Source organism: Scyliorhinus torazame, chromosome 2 (assembly GCF_047496885.1).
Source record: "Scyliorhinus torazame isolate Kashiwa2021f chromosome 2, sScyTor2.1, whole genome shotgun sequence".
NCBI lineage: Eukaryota > Metazoa > Chordata > Chondrichthyes > Carcharhiniformes > Scyliorhinidae > Scyliorhinus > Scyliorhinus torazame.
The window spans coordinates 344979728-345001964 of NC_092708.1; the positions used below are offsets into that span (position 1 = coordinate 344979728).

The 22237-nt window shown below is 48.4% G+C and overlaps 1 protein-coding gene across 1 annotated transcript in view; it reads right to left on the bottom strand.

The window, feature by feature from the left end:
• The window catches only part of LOC140403127 (MAPK/MAK/MRK overlapping kinase-like), a 407571-nt gene extending 390980 nt beyond the window's left edge, over positions 1 to 16591 (bottom strand). Inside the window, exon 1 of the mRNA XM_072490807.1 lies at positions 16369 to 16591. Within this exon, the coding sequence (XP_072346908.1) occupies positions 16369 to 16477 (109 nt within the window). The 5' untranslated portion in view covers positions 16478 to 16591. The remainder of the gene's footprint in view (positions 1 to 16368) is intronic.
• Between the last annotated feature and the right edge of the window lie 5646 nt (positions 16592 to 22237).

A 22237-nucleotide genomic window follows, 5' to 3' on the forward strand; every position in this document is an offset into this window, starting at 1 on the left:
GCCATGCTAAATTGCCCTTAGTGTCCAAAAAAGGTCAGGAGGGGTTATTGGGTTACGGGGACAGGGAGGAAGTGAGGGCTTAAGTGGATCGGTGCAGAGTCAATGGGCCGGATGGCCTCCTTCTGCACTGTATGTTCTATGTTCTATGTTAACCCCTCTCTGATGCCACCTTTGTCAATTGGTTTGCCCTGAATCCATCCAGTGCCCAGGATCCATCCAGTGCCAAGCCTCCTGTGTTCAATAAAATGGGATCTGCATGCAGCATAATCACTGGATTTTAAAGGAACCACTGGAGGCCACCACCAATTTGGTAATTGTTGTGAAATGTACTTACCTATATGGACTCGGGAGCAAAGCTAGCATTGATCCTTGATTTTGCCCATCCAACTAATATATTTCCAGTACATGGAAATTTTCTAGGTGCATCCTGTTAATAAATTGCGAGACAAATCCAATTCAGCCAATTACCATCCTATTGGTCTACTTTTAATCATCAGCAAAGTGATGAGAAAAATTGACATTTTGAGTCTGGATGACTCTTTGTCAAAGCTGGAGAGAACTGGAAATAATGTCAGATTTATACTGTTGTAGGGGGGCGTTTGTTGTGTTTGGTCTCTTGTACTTCATGAAGTAACTCACCAAACATTTCGATAAGTCCAAACCAGGATCATTTTGTTGTGTTTTGTGGTAGGATGGCAATCTGATACAGAGCACGCTATCATGGAGTCTTGCTACTCCTCTGGAACTTACACCTAGCACTGACCAATTACATGTACGTCTTATTACCCTCTCCTTCTTGTGAAGATGGCCGGATGTGCCTCTCTTTATAGCTGGGTCCCAGGTCACATGACCTTGGTCTGGAGCTCGCATGGTGTGTCTACACTGTGGGCGGCATGGTAGCACAGTAGGTAGTACTGTTGCTTCAGGGTCCCAGGTTCGATTCCCGGCTTGGGTCTCTGTCTGTGTGGAGTCTGCATATTCTCCCTGTGTCTGCGTGGGTTTCCTCCGGGTGCTCCGGTTTCCTCCCACAAGCACCGAAAGACGCGCTGTTAGGTGAATTGGACATTCTGAATTCTCCCTCTGTGTACCCGAACAGGCACCAGAATGTGGTGACTAGGGGCTTTTCACAGTAACTTCATTGCAGTGTTAATGTAAGCCTACTTGTGACAATAAAGATTATTATTATATTTACCGCCACCTGCTGGTTGGAGGTCTCACACCATCTAACTGTGATATAGCCCATAGGCATATCACCACATCCCCCTTCCTCACAAAACATTAATATAAAATGATTTTTTACAGGCAACATTACACATTACATTTTATACAGATATGGCATGCAGCTGGTACAGTGAGCAAGTTTTACAAAAAGTGTCCATTTGCATTCTGTGCAGACATCATTGTTTCAAGTCGGTGCCCACTTCTGCAGAATCTAGCTCGCTTGCTGGCTTCTTGCTTTTCTTATGCTTCGCCCAGTGTCTTTGAAAGGCCTGTGTCCAAGACCGCCATATCTGCGTCACCAGTCTATTTCGCTTTTGTTTCCTGGCACGTTATTGCTCGTTACCTGCAAGTGCTTTTGATACTGTTTGGCTGGCGGGATGCGGTAGTTCTCCTAGCCTTTTCTCCTTTTTCTTTTTCATTTTCTGGACACGGTGAAGTATTCTAGTGTGTCTCTTGGTTGTCTTCTTTGTAGCAGCCTCTGGCATAGTGCTAGCTATCATTATGTGGTGAGGTGTCCAAAGAAGTTTAGGCATCTCCTCATCTCTGGTTGGTGTGAGCAGGCCCATTTCTGCAGCTTCATCAACATACTGATCATCTCGGTTTCTAGTGCCAGCGGGAGGATGGAACCATGTTTTGCGGTCTCACCTCCCCTTGGCTTGCTGGAGCATCAGTTACTTGCTCATCATCACTGGAGATTGTCATAATATACACCAGTATATCATGGTGCAGACACACACTGATGGACACACAGTGGGACCACTCAACATGCACAACGCCGCAGCCAATCACCAGTGATTTATAGCCAATCACGCACTATAAAGATAGGGGACATCAGAGTTCCCGCTTATTCGAGTAGCAGCTAGCTAGGAGCACAGAGCTTACAGCCTGCAACACAGACATTCACCATGTGCTGAGTGCATCAAGGACAAGGCAAAGGTCTTTAGTTAAAGCTGGTATCGTATTTACCCACAGTTCAAGTATGTTTAAATAGTTAACCTTTTAATAAAATAATGTTGCACTACTTCAAGTGTTGGTGACCTGTATGTGATCCAGAACACCCAACACATCAGAGATGACTATAGTTTCTGGCTCAGCTGATCCAAGCGCTGGGTCTTCTAGATCAAACTCGTGGTCCGTGGAGCTGCACAATGATATGGACATAAGGTCACCTTCAGATTCAGTGTCAGAGTCGCCTAATAGTTCAACCTCCACATTATTGCAATCAGCATCTTCATCAACGTCCTCCCACTCGTCATCGGTGTCACTGACTGCTTGGGAGTACGTCATTGGAGCCGTTTCCAGAACTTGCAGTGTGACATCATATATCTCCAAGGCCATTTTTTTCAAGGTCAGTACGATTTCTTGTGTCTTTGGTTCCCTTAATAGCTGATCGTCAGTAGTATTGAATTCTGCTTGTGCCACCTCCAAACTCCCGCTCTCCACAGACAACAGTGTGGTCCGGGCGTCCCCGTGACCACCTCGCCATGACTTGCAAGCCACCGAGCCTTTTCTCTAGAGCCTTACCTGTGCTGCTGGATAAGGGATGTACCAGCAGCTCAGAGTGTTCTTCGTCCGTCTCACCTTCATCATTGTCAGTAATCCCAAACAGATTTTCAGAGTAGTGGGCCCTGGATTCAGCATCATCGTCAGTCTTTTCACCCGAAAAATGTAACTTTGCATACAGAATTATTCATTTTCAAAATAGCACACCCAGTTCAAAATCAGCCTTTTGTTTGGCCACCAAAGCTTGGCTCAAAATTCCACCCTGTCGGCCTTCAGTGGGACTGAAGAATTTGAAGAACCATTCCTTGGATATGGTTCTTGCCACTGTTCTTGGATTACTTCGACCCCTGTACTTTGGTTTTGTTCGAATTGTTCGTACTGTTACATTTTTGCCCTCCAGTCAGTCAATTGTGGAGCTGATGATCTGCGGCTCATCCATGCACGATTTAAGCGGCCATGAGTCCAACTGATACACTTTAGTGATCAGCTCATTTGTGAAATACCCATTAGGTCCGAACTGTAAACTCCAGCGTGAAGCTCCACAGCATTTCAATCTCTGTCCATTTAGGGGCTGTTTAGCACAGGGCTAAATCGCTGGCTTTGAAAGCAGACCAAGGCAGGCCAGCAGCACGGTTCGATTCCCGTAACAGCCTCCCCGAACAGGCGCCGGAATGTGGTGACTAGGGGCTTTTCACAGTAACTTCATTTGAAGCCTACTTGTGACAATAAGCGATTTTCATTTAACAATCACACCTCGCAGATGCTTTAATACGGGTTCATCATATCCTCGTATCATGCCATTGAGTTTATGCACGTTCTTCAAGACTGTTAACCAGAATTGCGGAATGCTCGCCAGCAGTTCCGTCCCAATGCCTGGTTTGTCATCTTCCACTTCTTCTAAGTCCTCATACACCGTGCATATTGTAATGCCTTGCAGTGATTCACTGTGCTCAGGTGATCAGCTATCGCCTAGGAGATTTAGCCGCTCGACTACATTATAGGATTCACACAATTTTATACCAATTACTGAGTCCACATCCAAATCTACAATGTGAAAGAGTATTGTGTGCATTATGCCTGCCACTGAGAGCACTAATTCGCAAACATCAAAGGTTTCTAGAGTTCTTGTGCCAAAGTCTTTCATGATCCCTGTCCGATTAGCAAGTCTCGCTGCACATTTAGCTTTTGCAAACCTTTCGACTTACGAGGTTGGCTGTCACTTTCATTCGAAAGTATCAGTGAGCATTACCATCGATTTGAGTACAGACGTGAAGTGTTTCGGAACATTCTGATTGTCTTCATGCTTTGTTCTGATTCTGCCTCCCTCTGTTTTCTGTTAATTGTGTGGTTTCTCGGCATAATGAGATCAATGAAAAATTGTTCTTTTGTGTATATCTCATCTACTGCATACATCGCCTGCACATGATCTATGGTGGATCGCATGCAAAGCATCCATTTGCAAAGTGTCCAACATGGCCGCACCTGGAACAAACCTTTCCATAGGCCAGTGAGGGATGTTGAGTGACACATTTTTGGTACAAGATGGCAGCGGCAGCTCCTGTCGGCCACTTAAAATGGCCACCCGCACTGAGACCACTTTTTTTATAATGTGCGACACAGTACTAATGGCGCTGGCTTCTTTATCCATGTTGGTGCCAAAATGTTTTGAGCAGAGTGCGCCTATTCTTTGTACAGAAATCTTGCTCGCCTAGCAAGTCTTCACTGCCTTTTCCAGCACCAAAGCTTCCTCCCACAATAATATCGCCCAAAGCTTATCATCAAGCACACCAAAGATAATTTGGTCACGGATTAAGGAAGATTTTAAGTCACCGAAGTTGCATGACTGGGCCTTCAGCCTCAAGTCTGTGATAAAACTGTCAAAAGATTTGCCAGGTCTCTGGATACGCATACGAAACATATAGCACTCAAACGTTTCATTTTTCTTGGGGGAACAATGCTTGTCGAAGCACTTTATCACTTCATCAAAGTTATTCTGATCCCCCTCACTTTCAAAGACAAATGAGTTATATAGTTTGAGTGCTTGTGAACCTATCAGGCTGGGGTTGCAGATCCACAGTCGATACATAAAGTTCGAACTGCTGTTTGAACAGCCATCAGTTCTCACCTACATTACAGATATCTGAAGCTGGTTGGGGGGGCCTTCACTCTATCCATCTCGAGCTTCAGCATTTCTTACACGTTGGGTCGCCTCAGGTTGCAGTTCGCCTGACCGGTCTTCAAGCCGAATGCCTAACGTTGTCACTGCCGTTGCCAACCTCAAATCTTCAGCACTCGTGGTACCATGTTGTGATTGGTCCCTTGTACTTTATGAAGTAACTCACCAAACACTTTAAGTCCAAACCAGGATCCTTTATTGTGTCTCATGGGAGTATGGCAATCTGATACAGAGCACTTTATCATGGAGTCTTGTTACTCCTCCGGAACTTCCACCTAGAACTAACCAATTACATGTACATTTCATTCCCCTCTCCTTCGTCTTGGGAAGATGGCCCGATGTGCCTCTCTTTGTATCTGGGTCCCAGGTCACATGACTTTTGTCTGGAGGCCACATGGAGTGCCTGTTCCACCACCTGCTGGTTGGAGGTCTCATACCATCCAACGATGACATAGCCCATAGGCATATCACCACAGCGATGGGCTGTGGGACTGCATAGAGGCCAGTAATAAGAGTGGATATTGAAAAAGATGCCATGGACAAAAAGACAAAAGGAATGTAAATGGGAGTGATTAAGGCTAAAATGGGTGCAGATAGTGGCACATAAAGAGATTAGAATGTGTGAATGGCAAACAATGGTGAACAAAGGGCAACTAGGAACAGGGAACAGTTAGCTTCTTGGGGGTACTTGGTTAGGCTGCCGGGGAGGTGGGGGGGGGGGGGGGGGGGTTGTGTTGGTTTTACTTTGTACTGTTGTGTGCTTTAAATGTTGAAATGTTAACATTTTTTATAAAAATACCTTTGAAAAAAAAGAGACATATTGGATCATGGGCTTTAAAAAAGAGGCAGACATCACACATGCAAGGAAGTTATAATGAACCTTAATAAAACATTGGCTCAACTGGATTATGTGCCCAATTCTGGGTTCCACACTTTAGGAAATGTATGAAGGCTTTAGAGAGAATGCAGCAAAGGTTTACAAGAATGATTCCAGGGATGAGAGATTTCATGGATAAATTGGGGAAGCTCCTTAGAAGATGGTTAAGAGGAGATTTGGTAGGGGTGTTCATAATCATGAGGGGTCTGGACATAGTAGATCGGTAAAAACTTTTGGTTTAAAGATCAAGAGCCGGAGGACACTGATTTTAAAGTGATTGGCAAAAAAAGCAATGGTAACATTGATGCACGGTCAATGACCATTAAAGTGAGGTTGTAGTCCAACTGAAGGCTTGAATAAGCTAGATGTTTCCCCCAGCAGCTCAGGAACAGAATGAAGGCTGCAGGGGCAGCACGGGCTCTTATACCCCGCCTTGCAGGGCGGAGCTACCATACAGCTTGACCAATAGGAAGCATACAATATCTACCAATGGTGTTCCAGCATTACCAGGTACCGTAATACCTCTACACAGACTACCACATTCACCCCCTATTAAAAAAGAGTCCGGCAGGGGTGTTGGCCTGATACTACAACATGGTAACGTGGTAGAATTATAGTTATGGAGGTACCGTAATACCTCCGTACAGCGTTTTGTAACTATTTACAATTCTATTAACTATTTACAATTTATGATTCATAATTAGCTCTACAATTTAAAATGAAGCAATCAGTCGATCGGGGGCCCTGGTCGTCCTCTGTGATCGTCAAAGCTTCGGTGGTGACTCCGGTGGAGGCTCGGGCGTCTGTGACTCGGGGAGCGTGGCCTCGATTTCTGTGGCAGCTTCGACACCCCTAGACGACGCTGGTGGGGAAAACGGTTGACCTGGGAAGGGAGCGTCTGCGGGGTGCGTCGGTGGGTGGGGGGGCCTAGACGGGGCCGGCAGGAGGACCTATCCTCCTGTAAGGTGCACTGGTGGAAGGGAGGGTGGGACTGGTGGCTGGGGTGTGCGTGGGGCTCCGGCGGGCGCCAGGTCTCGTAGGGAGACCGTATCTTGTCGGCCGTCGGGGTACGCCCCATAGGCTTACTGGGGCTTAGTGTGGAGAAGATGGACCCTCTCGACCAACGGGTCCGACTTGTGCGCCCGCACGTGTTTTCTGGCGTCGGGCGAGTGATGATCCAGCTGCAGACGATCGGGCTTAATTCTGATATCCATTCTGTGGAAAATATGACTGTAATAAATTGATGCACGATCAATTGCACAAAGACTAAAGTTGGGTACAACTGTGGCTTTATTACAGTCAGATGTGTGGCCTCCTGCTGCAGCTGGCGAAATAGCAGGGCACTGGAGGTCATGCATATTTATACAGTTCTCCGTGGGCGGAGCCAACCGACAGGAGCTACCGGCGAACCTGTAGTGCAGGTCCTACCTTACATCTCCTATTACAGTGGTTCACCACATTCACCCCTGTTAAAAATGAGTCCGGCGGGGGTGACGTGAAACTATATACAATTAGTGCAATTATGTACAGTGGTAGGGAAAGAAAAGTCCATGTTGACGGTCCGGAGTCCGTCAAAGGTTCAGCCGGTCCGGTGCTTTGGTGCTTCGTTGGGAGCGGCGTAATGGTGGCGGCGAAGTCGGTGCTGGCGGTGGTGGAGGTGGCACCGATGGCGGTGGTGGCGGTGCTGATGCTGGACAGTCATCGGGGAACTCCGGGAGCGTGCAGAAGTCCTCTTCGTCCTCTTGTGCGGAAAAGAGGAGGGGGGGCATGCTCTGGTGGGGTCAATATTGGCGGCACGGTGGGAGGTGGGCGCGGGGGAGGGGTGCATTGGTGGGGGGATGTCTTGGGGTGGAATCTGACGTTTCCAGGTCCCTGAGTGAGACAGTATCTTGGCTGCCGCCGGGGAACTCAACGTAGGCATATTGAGGGTTGGCGTGGAGCAGGTGAACTCTGTCCACCAAGGGGTCCGCCTTGTGGAGTCGGAGGTGCCTACGGAGAAGGACCGGTCCTGGAGCAGCGAGCCAAGTCGGGAGCAACACCCCGGATGTGGACTTCCTGGGGAAGGTAAAAACATGTTCATGGGGTATGTTATTAGCGGCGGTGCACAATAGTGACCGGATGGAGTGTAGAGCGTCAGGGAGGCCCTCCTGCCAGCGAGAGGCTGGGAGGTTCCTGGACCGTAGGGCCAGCTGGACAGCCCTCCAAACTATCCCATTCTCCCGTTCTACTTGCACGTTTCCCCGGGGGTTGTAGCTGGTCGCCCTGCTGGAGGCGATACCCCTGCTGAGCAGGAACTGACGCAGCTCATCGCTCATGAATGAGGATCTCCTGTCACTGTGGATGTAGGCGGGGAAACCGAACAGAGCGAAGACGGTGCTGAGGGCCTTGATGACGGTGGCAGACGTCATATCGGGACATGGGATAGCGAAGGGGAATCTGGAGTACTCATCGACCACATTGAGAATGTACGTGTTACGGTCGGTGGAGAGGAGGGGCCCTTTGAAATCCACGCTGAGGCGTTCAATGGGGCGAGAAAACTTCACCAGGCATGCACGGTCCGGCCGGTAGAAGTGCGGTTTGCACTCAGCACAGACCTGGCAGTCCCTGGTGACTGTCCTTACTTCCTTGACAGAGTAGGGCAGGTTGCGAGCTTTGACCAGATGGTACAATTGAGTGACCCCCGGGTGACAAAGGCTGTCGTGTAGGGCCCGGAGTTGGTCCACTTGTGCGCTGGCACATGTACCTCGGGAGAGGGCGTCTGGGGGCTCGTTGAGTTTACTGGGGCGATACAAGATCTCATAATTATAGGTGGAGAGCTCGATTCTCCACCGCAAGATTTTATCATTTTTGATCTTGCCCCGCTGTGTGTTATTGAACATGAAGGCTACCGACTGTTGGTCCGTAAGGAGAGTGAATCTCTTACCGGCCAGGTAATGCCTCCAATGCCGCACAGCTTCAACGATAGCTCGGGCCTCCTTTTCGACGGATGAGTGTCGAATTTCAGAGGCATCAAGGGTGCGGGAAAAGAATGCCACGGGTCTGCCTGCCTGGTTTAGAGTAGCGGCAAGGGCGACGTCTGAAGCGTCGCTTTCTACTTGGAAAGGCAGTGACTCGTCCACTGCGCGCATCCCAGCCTTGGCGATGTCTGCTCTGATGCGGGCGAAAGCGTGTTGTGCCTCGGCCACGAGGGGGAATTGGGTGGACTGAATGAGTTGGCGGGCCTTGTCACCATAGTTTGGGACCCACTGAGTGTAGTAGGAAAAGAACCCCAGGCAGCGTTTGAGGGCCTTGGGGCAGTGGGGGAGGGGAAGTTCCATGAGGGGGCGCATGCGGTCAGGGTCGGGCCCGAGAAGTCCGTTTTGGACTATATAGCCGAGAATGGCTAACCGGGTCGTGCTGAACACACACTTCTCTTTGTTGTAGGTCAGGTTGAGAAGAGTGGCAGTGCAGAGGAATTTATCGAGGTTGGCATCGTGGTCCTGCTGGTCATGGCCGCAGATGGTGACATTATCTAAGTACGGAAAGGTGGCCCGCAAACCGTACTGGTCGACCATTCGGTCCATCTCTCTTTGGAAGACCGAGACCCCATTTGTGACACCGAAAGGGACCCTAAGGAAGTGGTAGAGGTGACCGTCCGCCTCAAAGGCAGTGTATGGCCGGTCCGACTTCCGGATGGGGAGCTGGTGGTAGGCGGATTTCAGGTCAATTGTTGAGAAGACCCGGTACTGTGCAATCTGATTGACCATATCAGATATGCGTGGGAGGGGGTACGCGTCGAGCTGCATGTACCGATTGATGGTCTGGCTGTAGTCCACGACCATCCTGTGTTTCTCCCCAGTTTTAACCACTACCACTTGGACTCTCCAGGGGCTTTTGCTGGCCTCGATAATACTCTCCTTAAGCAGCCGCTGGACTTCAGACCTGATGAAGGTCTTGTCCTGGGTGCTGTACCGTCTGCTCCTAGTGGCAACGGGCTTGCAATCCGCAGTTAGATTGGGCAAAAAGGGAGGGGGGATCGACCTTGAGGGTCGCGAGGCCGCAAAAGGTAAGGGGGGGTAAGGGCCCGCCGAATTTGAGGGTGAGGCTCTGGAGGTTGCACTGGAAGTCCAGGCCCAACAGGAGTGCAGCGCAGAGATTAGGAAGGACATAGAGGCGGAAGTTACTAAATTCTACGCCCTGGACCGCGAGGGTGACTGTACAAAAGCCTTGGATCGGGACGCAGTGGGATCCGGATGTTAGGGAGATCCTTTGATTGGCAGGGTGGACCGCGAGGGAGCAGCACCTTACCATATCTGGGTGAACGAAGCTTTTGGTGCTCCCGGAGTCCAGCAGGCACAAAGTCGCGTGGCCGTTGATTTTAACTGTCGTCGACGCGGTGGCCAGGTTGTGCGGGCGAGATTGGTCCAGCGTGATCGAAGCGAGCTGCGGGTTGCCATCGGATGCTTCCCGTGGCGAGCGTGTGCGGTTCCGATGACGGGATGTCCGGAGACCCTGTGGGGGACAAGATGGCGGTGCCCCTGGTGCGCGCATTGCGTGGTCGCGACAAGATGGCGGCGCCCATGGTGTGCATATTGCGGTGTCGGGACAAGATGGCGGCACCCATGGGGTGTATGTGGCCGAAGCGGGACAAGATGGCGGCGCCCATTGGTCACACATGGACCCGGGAGGAAAAGATGGCGGCTCCCATTGTGCGTCTGGCGTGGGGGAGGGGCCGATAGCGGGCGCGATCACAGCGACTGCGCGGGCCTGGCACACAGCCACAAAGTGGCCCTTTTTACTGCAGGCTTTACAAACTGCAGTGCGGGCCGGGCAGTTTTTGCAGGGGTGCTTCTGCTGACAGCAGAAGTAGCAGCGGGGACCCCTGGGGTGCGCGGATCGGCGTGTGGCACAGGCGTATTGGGAAGGCAGGGCCGTGGCTGAGGAGGTCATCGGCGGGGTCCAGGAGGGGTAGGAAGAAGTAGAAGGGTGGGAAGCGTGGCGGGAGGAGTACGATTGTACGTTACGGGATGCGACCGTCATGGAGAGTGCCAAGGTTTTCGTCTCCGCTAGTTTGAGCGTGGACCCTTCCAGTAATCATTCTCGGGTGCGGTCTGACGCAATCCCCATCACAAAGGCATCGCGCATGAGGAGATTTGAGTGTTTGGCGGCCGTAACGGCCTGACAGTCACAGTCCCGGACGAGTGGAATTAGGGCCTGCCACAAGTCTTCGATGGACTCACCAGGTAGTTGTGAGCGGGTGGCGAGTACATGCCTGGCGAAGAGCGTGTTCACCTTCTGCGCGTAGTGTTCCTTAAGGAGTTCCATTGCTTTTGTGTAATTCGTGGCATCTTGGATCAACGGGAACACACTGGAGCTCAGTCTGGAGTACAGGACGTTTATCTTCTGAGCCTCCGTTGGCTCGGGGTCTGCAGACTTAATGTAGGCCTCAAAACATGCTAGCCAGTGAGTAAAGTCTTTTCTGGCGTCGGGCGAGTGCAGATCCAGCTGCAGATGATGGGGCTTAATTCTGATATCCACTCTGTGGAAAATTTGACTGTTATAAATTGATGCACGATCAATTGTACAAAGACTAGAGTTGGGTACAACTGTGGCTTTATTACAGTCAGATGCGTGGCCTCCTGCTGCAGCTGGTGAAATGGCAGGGCACTGGAGGTCATGCATATTTATACAGTTCTCCGTGGGTGGAGTCAGCCGGCAGGAGCTACCGGCGAACCTGTAGTGCAGGTCCTACCTTATGTCTCCTATTACAGTGGTTCGCCACAGAGACGTTCATGAGGTGTCTGACTGGTTGTGGTACAAAGCAGTGACCGGATGGAGTGGAGGGCATCTGGGAGGACTTCCTGCCAGCGGGAGACTGGGAGATTCCTGGACCGTAGGGCCAGTAGGACGGTCTTCCAGACCGTTCCGTTCTCCCTCTCTACGTGTCCGTTACCCCGGGGGTTATAACTGGTCGTCCTGCTCGAGGCGATGCCCTTGCTGAGCAGGAATTGACGCAGTTCGTCGCTCATAAAGGAGGACCCCCTATCACTATGTATGTAAGCAGGGAACCCAAACAGTGCAAAGATGCTAAGGATGGCTTTGATGACGGTGGTTGCGGTCATGTTGGGGCAGGGGATGGCGAATGGGAACCGGGAGTACTCGTCAATCACGTTCAGGAAGTACGTGTTGCGGTCGATGGAGAGGAGGGGGCCTTTGAAGTCCATGCTGAGGTGTTCAAAGGGACGGGAAGCCTTTAACAGGTGCGCTTTCTCTGGCCGGTAGAAGTGCGGTTTGCACTCCGTGCCGATTTGGCAGTCCCTGGTGGCTGTCCTGACCTCCTCGATGGAGTAGGGCAGGTTGCGGGTCTTGATAAAGTGGAAAACGCGGGTGACCCCCGGGTGGCAGAGTTCCTCGTAGAGGGCTCGGAGGCGGTCCACTTGTGCGGTGGCACATGTGCCGCGGGACAGGGCATCAGTAGGCTCGTTTAGCTTCCTGGGACGATACAAGATCTCATAGTTGTAGGTGAAGAGTTCGATCCTCCACCGCAAGATCTTATCGTTTTTTATCTTGCTCCGCTGTGCATTATCGAACATGAAAGCAACCGACCGTTGGTCAGTGAGGAGAGTGAATCTCCTGCCGGCCAGGTAATGCCTCCAATGTCGCACAGCTTCTACTATGGCCTGGGCCTCCTTTTCGACTGAGGAGTGGCGGATTTCGGAAGCATGGAGGGTACTGAGAAGAAGGCCACGGGTCTGCCCGCTCGGTTGAGGGTGGCCGCCAGAGCTACGTCAGACGCGTCGCTCTCGACCTGGAAGGGGAGGGACTCGTCGATGGCGTGCATCGTGGTCTTTGCAATGTCCGTTTTGATGCGGCTGAAGGCCTGCGGGCCTCTATCGACAGGGGAAAAGCTGTGGATTGGATCAGTGGACGGGCCTTGTCCGCATAGTTGGGGACCAACTGGGCATAGTAACTGAAAAACCCTAGGCAGCGCTTCAGGGCCTTGGGGCAGTGAGGGAGGGGGAACTCCATAAGGGGGCGCATGCGCTCAGTGTCGGGGCCTATAACTCCATTTCACACTACGTAGCCGAGGATGGCTAGACGGTCGATGCTAAACACGCATTTCTCCCTGTTGTATGTAAGGTTAAGGATCTTTGCGGTCTGAAAGAATTTTCGGAGGTTGGTGTCGTGGTCCTGCTGGTCGTGGCCGCAGATGGTGACATTATCGAGATACGGGAATGTTGCCCGTAAACCGTACCGATCAACCATTCAGTCCATCTCATGCTGAAAGACATGAGATGGTGACACCGAAGGGAACCCTGAAGAAGTGATAGAGCCGCCTATCTGCCTCGAAGGCAGTGTATCTGCGGTCACTAGTGCGGATGGGGAGCTGGTGGTAGGCGGACATAAGATCCACCGTGGAGAAGACCTTGTAATACGTGATCCTGTTTACCAGGTCGGATATGCGGGGGAGAGGGTACGCGTCCAGCTGCGTAAACCTGTTGATGGTCTGACTGTAGTCGATGACCATCCTATGCTTCTCCCCGGTCTTTACCACCACCTGAGCTCTCCAGGGACTGTTGCTAGCTTCAATGACTCCTTCCCTCAGTAGCCTTTGGACCTCTGACCTAATGAAGGTCCGGTCCTGGGCACGGTACCGTCTGCTCCTGGTGGTGACGGGTTTGCAATCCGGGGTGAGGTTCGCAAACAGGGAAGGCGGATCGACCTTGAGGGTCGTGAGGCCGCAGACAGTGAGGGGGGGTATAGGGCCGCCGAATTTGAAAGTTAGACTTTGGAGATTACACTGGAAGTCTAAACCTAGGAGTGTGGCCGCGCAGAGGTGGGGAAGGACGTAGAGCCGGTAATTTGTAAACTCCCTTCCCTGGACTGTGAGGTTTGCTACACCAAACCCCTTTATCTCTGAGTGGGAACCGGGGGCCAGGGAGATTTTTTGATTAACGGGGTGGACGAGGAGAGAACAGCGCCTTACCGTGTCGGGGTGTATGAAGCTCTCCGTGCTCCCAGAGTCGATTATGCAGGACGTCTCGTGCCCGTTGATTAGTACTGTCGTTGTAGCAGTCGAGAGTGTTCAAGGCCGGGACTGATCCAGAGTCACCGAGGCTAATCTCAGCAGTTGAGTGTTCTCTTCGGGTGGTGTGTGGTCAGCTGAGCTGGGGTCCTGGGAGTCCATCCAAGATGGCGGCTCCCATTGGTCGCACATGGCTGGGGGTGCAGAAAATGGCGGCGCCCATCCATCGAACGTGGCGTCCGCAGGACACGATGGCGGCACCCGGGGGCCGCATGTGGCCCTGGAGTAGGAAGATGGCGGCGCCCGCTGGCCACATGGGGACCGTGGAGAGGCTTGTGGTGGCGGTCCGCATTCGCCGCTGGAGACAGCGGCGACCGCACGGGCCTGGCATACCACCACGAAATGGCCCTTTTTACCACATCCCTTGCAGGTGGATGTGCGGGCCGGGCAGCGCTGGCGGGGGTGCTTGGCCTGGCCGCAAAAGTAGCAGCGGGGTTCCCCAGGGTTGCCAGGCCGCCTTGCAGCACAAGCTTGTGGGGGGATGAGGGATGTCTCGGGGTCGGCTGCGGAGGGGTTCCACGCTGCCCAGGGAGCTGCCGCGTGGTCGGGAACATAAGCGCGGGCGTTTCTGGAGGCCACGTCCAGGGAGTCGGCAAGGGCCCATGCCTCCTTGAGGCCTAGGGTGTCTTTTTCCAGCAATAGCTGGCGGATCTAGGAGGACTGCATACCTGCCACGAAAGCGTCCCGGATCAAGGGTTCTGTGTGGTCGCTCACCGAAACTTGCGGGCAGCTGCAGTTTCACCCCAACACCACGAGTGCACGGTAGAATTCTTCCAGCGATTTCCCCAGGGATTTGTCGCCTCGTTGCTAGCAGATGTCGGGCATAGACCTGGTTTACTGGGCGGATATAATGTCCTTTTAGCAGCTCTATTGCCGCATCGAAGTCTTCTGCGTCCTCGATGAGGGTATAAATTTCCGGGCTCACCCTCGAGTGCAGGACTTGCATTTTCTGTTCTCCTGTGGGTGTGTTTTCGGCCGTTCCGAGATATCCTTTAAAACACGCCAGCCAGTGCTTGAAGATTGCTGCAGAGTTTGCCGCGTGGGGGCTGAGTTGCAGACACTCCGGCTTGATTCGGAGCTCCATCCTTTTAAATCTAGCTTATTAAATTGATGCACGATCAATGACCACTAAAGCGAGGTTGTCGTCCAACTGAAGGCTTTAATAAGCTAGATGTTTCCCCCCGCAGCTCAGGTACAGAATGAAGGCTGCTGCACGGGCTCTTATACCCCGGCTAGCGGGGCGGAGCTACCATACAGCTTGACCAATAGGAAGCATACAATATCTACCAATGGTGTTCCAGCATTACCAGGTACCGTAATACCTCGACACAGACTACCACAAACATGAGGAAGAACCTTTTTACTCAGCGAGTATTTAGGGTCTGGAAAACGCTCTCTGTGAATGTGGTAGAGGCAGATTCAATCGGGGCTTTGAAAAGGGAATTAGATAAGTACCTGAACAGAAGAAAATGGTTGGCTATGGTAAAAGGTTGGAGAGTGGGTCTGGCAGAGTTACTTTTGCTGGCATGGACACAACCAGGTGAATGGCCACCTTCTGTGCTGTGACCATTCCATGATTTCAAAAAAATCATAAGTCATGCTTGAGCCTGTTTTGCACGATATCCCTTGATGTCCTTGCCTAACAAAATATATTGATTTCAGTCCTGCAAATTTAAATTGTCTCAGTACCCAGAACCTTTTTGGAGAATAGAGTGCTAGGTTTACACCATCCTTTGTTTGAAATTGTGCTTTCTGATTTTATTCTGAATCACCTGGCATAATATTACAATTATGTTCTTTTGTTCGAGATCTCCCAGCAAAGAAAACAATGATTCTGTATCTACTCTATCAAATAAATCCCTTGAGTGATTAGGTCTTATCTCCATATGCTAACCTCTCGCGGATAAAAGCTCAGTTTATGGAACATGTCCACATAATGTGACCCTTTATGCCATGGTAACATTCTAGTAAATCTGCCCTTTACACACTGCACAAGACCATTATGTCCTTCCTGCGATAAAAACAGAAAGAGCTGGAGATACTCAAGTAGATCTGGCACCCTCTATGGAGAGAGCAACAGTGTTAATGTTTCCAATCGAATATAGCTCATACAGAGATCCTTCCAGACCTGCTGAGTATTTCCAGCACTTGTTTTTATTTCAGATTTTCAGCATCCACAGAATTTTGCTTTGATGTCCTGCCTGATGTTCGTGTACAAAACTGAACGAAGTTCTCTGGAGTCTGACCAAGGCTCTGTCCGACTTGAAACATAACTTCCTCCCCTCTGTATTTCATTCCATTTGAGGTAAATGTCATTTAAAAAATATAATTTTAGTGCGCAATGTATCTGGACACCCAAACAAACCTCTTTGCGACTCGAGCCTCGTGTTCCTCATCAAGAAAACCTTCTGATTTTTTTCCCCTTGGATCCAGAAGTGGACGGGGATTTAAAATATGACAAACGGAAGAGACGATCTCAAACTATTGTTTTCACAATATTCGGTAAACATGAAAATGTTGTCTCACCTTTAGCTCTGAGCAGATTGCTCAATGTGAAATGAACCAGCGTCTTTTGGTTGTGATACGGTTTTTCTCTCAGAGTCCCATCGTTCAACGAATTTATCATATGTGTCATCCCGAATATGATTGTTATTGTACTCCACTTCGGTGTAAATCAGTTACACATAACACTTAGGAGAGGAATATGTCCGCTGATCCTGCAGTTTGTTTACTTCTGTTTCCAGGAGATTTTAGATTTCAACCACAATTTATTTTTTCCCAATTTAAAGTACTCGTTTCCAAATATAAAGGTTCGAATTGAAGGAATATATAATAGCTCTTAAAAATATAAACATGTATAAAGATTTGCTCTTTAAAATATATGTTAGTGCTTCAGTTGCTTCTCCTGAACTTCAGAAACGCTGATCACGTCATTTGTTCTAACACTATTAGTCGCTAGCTTCACAGTTGGCTTTGTGCCAAACCAAATATAACACGAAGCAACCTGAAGAGGATTTCAAAAACAACTAAGTGGGGCTATCGGCTGGAATAACATTTAGCTAATAAGTGCAACTATGAAGTCATCACAGGTTGGTTTAAAAATATTCCATTGAAGGAAGTTGCTGGCATGTATTATTATTTAAGTCATTTCTAAGAAATCTGACGATGCAACATAGAAAATTTGCAGTTTCTACTTTCTTGATACCCCTTGTAATTCAAGACTCAGTTCTATACTGTTCATTGTTCAAATTACCAAAACTTGTGTACAATAATACAAATGCAATTATTTAAAATGCATAAAAGTGTAATGGTGGATACTTTGCTGTTTCATAGTACAGCAGTGGCAGTACCCTATATTTTGTCTGTATAGACTAGGAAAAGATGACAGTGTGGTTCAATTTCTTTCTCTATATTGTCACCGACAGAAGGGGTTTAATCTCACCAACCATCCGTAAACGGAAAGGTGTTTTGGATTTTTATTTCCCCCTCTAGAAGCAGTGGCATATTTTCCCAACCCCTCTGTTTTAGTGTGATCCAATTTCTATTAATAACCCACAGCAAATTCCAGATAGAGAAAAAAAGGTTAGTTTATTTCACACACACTCAAAACAGAGAAGAGAGTTTACATCATTAGTGTAAAATCTTCAGAGATAATGAGAAGCTTCTCTGAATACCAAAGAGTTCCTTTTGTCTGAGTCAAAAGAGCCATGGCTTCAGCCATTTTAAAGCCTTTGTCCAATTTAAAATATATATATAAATTAGCCAGGATGATATATATAAACTTTTATAAAAAGTATAGAATGAGATCATATCCCCTGACAATATACATATAGACAAAAGCCATTTTGGGGATGGTATAGCCAACATGGACAGATTGGGCAACAGGGGAAATAAGAGAAATATGGAATGGGTAATACAAATAGACAGGACTATGGAGAAAAGGATAAACAGCAAGTAAGTAAATGGAGATGAGGTAATTAGGTTGTCAGTGTTTGCTTAAAAAGACAACCAGTTGTCCACAGGCCTCCACTCCTGGGCCTTTGACCTTCCTGAGCCAGACCCACAAGTCAGAGGGTACTATTTGATCCTTAGCTGGGACCTGGTTATGGATGCTAGGGTGTGTCCACATTGCTGATGGGCCTGCAAATCACATCTCTGGGGACCAAGGTGCCTCCAAGAATCCCTGCAGTTCAGCCTGGTCTGTGGGATCCTAGTCGCTGAGTGCCATCGTCAGGAGGGACTAAAGAGAATTTTAGTGATATAGGAGCTGTGTACTGGCACTCAGCTCCCTCTTCACACTAAGCAAGTCAGTGGCAGTAGACCAAGTAACTACGCTTGACGCTTAATGTCACTCTGTGACAAAACCACTGACCCACATATATTGGATTTGCACCATAAATACAAATTAAGCTGTCTATGTAGAGCTTGGGCTGATAGTTCCTTTAAAGAGTGATTTATGATCCTGAAATACCTCTCATTTTTAGTGGTCCAGAAAGAGAACAACTGAAACTGTCATGTCGCACTTCTGGAAATTGTTCCTAGACAGGTTATTTTTAATTAAAATTTTATATTTCAGTTTCCTTTCTGTTTAGTTTTCACTCTCAACCCTACCTACCTTCCCTTATCTTTATTTTTCTCTTGCTGTACCTAAATCTGACTTCAATTCACCCTACTTACTTCTGAGTAGTTCGCCAAGGTCTCCATCCCATTATCAATTCACACTTCCAGCAATTTATGATGCAAACCTCATTGGAGCTAAAGAATAAAGAAGAAAATCTAATGAACAGCACTCACTGCCAGATACCCTTCTGCAGGTTCTAGCCATTGTATTTATCCACATTGAGGTCCTCAAGTTGCTTTCTAATTTTTATGAAATACAAGAGGATTTTTAATAATGTTTTCAATGTATATATAACTAATATGTATATTTTACCCAATATTTTTATTGTTTTCAATTTCTTCTTGAATTAATTTAAAATTTAGGTCATGTTAAACATGCTTTGAAAAGGTCTAAAGGGGAAATGCTGTTCTGCAGTTTAGAAGTGACCCAATCAGAACAGGATGTGTCCTAAGTCTGAATGTGACCAGTGACCTAACGTAACATAGTTTCTATTTCAGGTGAGTGGATGCAAAATTCATTGAAATAGCCTGGACAAATTACCTTTCCATAAGCACAGCCATTGGCTGTTCAAAGTAAAACCAAACAGTGCTTGTCACCACAAAGCAAAGTTCACTGCAACCATAGCAACAGCAACTAGTAACTGTTGTTGAGGTTTCTGTTATGTCAATGCTGCATGTTTAACAGAGATTTGTGACAATGACATAGGTTGGCTTTAACCTTTACTTCTGGACCATGAAATGTGTTTATATTGACATATGTATTCAAATTTGAAATGTCATTTAACAGAGTTTGTCGCTGATTCCAGAATGCTAAAGTATTTCACAACTACAGACAGTACAATAATATGAGGGCCAGGATATGAAGTGGAAAAATGAAGACTAATCAAAACAAAGCATATTGCACCCGCAATCGTTTTATGTCATTTCTCATTATCTTGCAACACATTCTCACTATTAAGAGAGACTGATACTCTACTTCAGCAGATTAAGTACCCAGCAAATATAAAGCAGTACAAATGCTATTTCACAGCATTCAATTCCATATAATATAAAGCACTATGTTCAAAAACTTCACTGCTAAAATGTAAGTTTAATTGAAGTTGGTAATACAATAATCTGAAACAAGACCAAGTATGTCAATAGAACACTACATAATAAATAGGCACCCAGGTGGCACCAGTAGTGCCAGGACACTACCCTTCCCAAAGGTCATGCAGCTGGAGGCCTCCCACCCCCTTAGCGACCCCCACGGGTGCTGTTCCGTCTGGTCCCCAGGTATCTTGAGAATCTGCACATTAGAGTGAGGCTTACTGCCTCGCACTAATGTGCAGATTTGCCAAAAAACGATCCCGCCCATTGTCTGAGGGAATCCCTTTGCAGCGTCTCGCGAGATTGCGTTGAATCCCGCGAGGTGTTGCGAGCCAGGTACATCCTGGGGATTGGGTCTCCCTGCTTTCATCAGAGTCACGGAGAGCTGCTTTTCCCAGCACAGCGTGGCCAGATCGCACCCTTTCTTATATTTGAATTTTTTATCTCTTTCCTGTCCAGGTAGCACTGTTGAGGCAGCTATAAACAATTAAACAGTCAATTGACAAGAGTTTGCTGATCTAGCAGCAGAGGGTTATATGGTTTACTCCTGTTAATGTCTATTTAGCAAACCATAAACTTTTATTTAAGTACATGTACCTTGAACATTTCATTCATTTAGGGTTGGTAAATGTAATATAAAGGGTTAATAGATGGGATATTCTAATATATGATGCAGATGATGATATACTACTGACACCAGCCAATCATGTATTAGGCTTGAGAGTGAGAGAGGAAGTAATCATGCATAGGAGCAACATGCCTACTCTGAAAACCTGTTTAGATGTAGTACTATTAAAGAAGTGTTAGGCAGATGCCAGAGTATGTTATAGCCATCTGGGATGGCCACTTACAATAAGGAACAGGGACGGTCGCAAAGCATAACGGGAAAAATGGACAATGCAAGGTTCAGGCAGGCTCAGAGCCGGAATGTATATTTGTGAGCAAGGAATCCAGACAGTATCAAAACCCCCAACCGATTAGCATTTTGATGGCCCATCTCCGTCAGACAAAGGACTGATACTTGAGCAACCGATACAATCCCAGACATATCGGCGCCACTCCCTGTACCCAGGAAGCGTAAACAACAGGGTAAATGGCCGCTTAGGACACACCCAGCCATCAAGGCACCCGCCCCTTTATTGGTTCGAATCAAACACAGTGATCAAGAATGACCTAATTAGTGGGGTCCAAACTGAAGGACTGCCCAAAAGTGCACAAGAACCCCCAAGGATAAAAAGAGAGACCAGCATGTGTTCGGCGTCTCTTGGACCTGCCGCTCCGGCAACGTCTACTTCCAAGTGCAGCACTACCAGAAGCAAGTTCAAGTTCAACGCCCGCTACCAGACGGATGAGCCCAGCTGAGCAGCAGTTACTTCTCCAGACCCAATAGACCCAGACTCGAACAACGGCCACTGTTCCTCTGACCTAAGTCAGGTGCCTGAAGTTAAGTACAGGTTGTCATAGTTGATAGGTGTAGTTTAACTAGTAGTGATTTTCATTTCATTTCATTTCATTGTGTGTGTAAATAAAGTACCCTTGATCTTGAAGTAACTAACTGGTGTTTGGCTCTTTGATCGATATCCGGTTGAACCTTGTGGTGGTATCATTTGATACCTGGCGACTCTGAGCAATATAATATTGATATCAAAAGAAAGAAGGGCAACCGCATTGACTGCCATATTTACAGTAGGTAATAAAAGGCAACAGTTATTGACAACATCTGACGGGACTCGACCCAGAAGTGACTGTGTCACTCCGAGAGAACCCACAAAACATTTGAATTAGAAATCCAGATTGGCAAAGTAAAAGAAACCACAAGCGTAAGACCAGTATCGATCAAACCTCCAAAATTCGGAAGTGTGGAATTTGCATGCGTACTAACAAGGGATATAAGGTAACCTCGATAGATTTTGTTGCGTGAAACTTTTGGGAGTTGCGTAAACCGGAAAATAGCTTGAGCCGTACCCGTGTTTGCCCCACCGTTATATTCCCCCTTGTTCCAAATTCCCGGTAAAGAAACAGAGATTATCGTAGAGATGGCAATGAAGGCAATGGAATGCCTTATGCATCCACAAGAACCCGAGGTCGCAGCGACTAACAGAGCAGAACAGTGTCCCATATGGGAAGAGGAGACTAGGAAATACCTAAAGGGGAAAGGATGGCGCCTATGGTCGGAATGTTGTGCGAATGAGGAAACAGGTCCTGACAGCATAGGACAAACTTGGCAGGACAGCCTGACCGAGATCCACAAGAAGAATTTGAGTAGAGTTCGTAAGCTGATGGCAATCGTGTCCTGCTTGGCGCAATTGCCAGGCACAGAGGAGGTCGTGAGGACACTCCGTAGACAGCTTGAGGAGAAAGAGAGGAGTAGAGAGGGAAATGTTAGCGAGTGTGAGAGAGTAAACGAGCAACTCCAGGAGCAGCTAGCGGCGAAGGGCAAGCAGATGGCTGATGTCAAGAGGGCACACCAATCTTGTCTCGCCCACCCAAGCAGCTTTCAGATTCAATATGATATGGCCTACCAGGACACGCAAGTGCAGTGTTGGTAAGAGAGGAAACGGAGAACCAAGCAGAACAGTTGAGAAAACAATGTGAGGATTTAAAGGCAGCCCAACAAGCACTCCACAGTTTCACCACGGAACAGAGGCAGAGTTCAGTGGATCATGCCAAGTGCAGGCAGCAAATT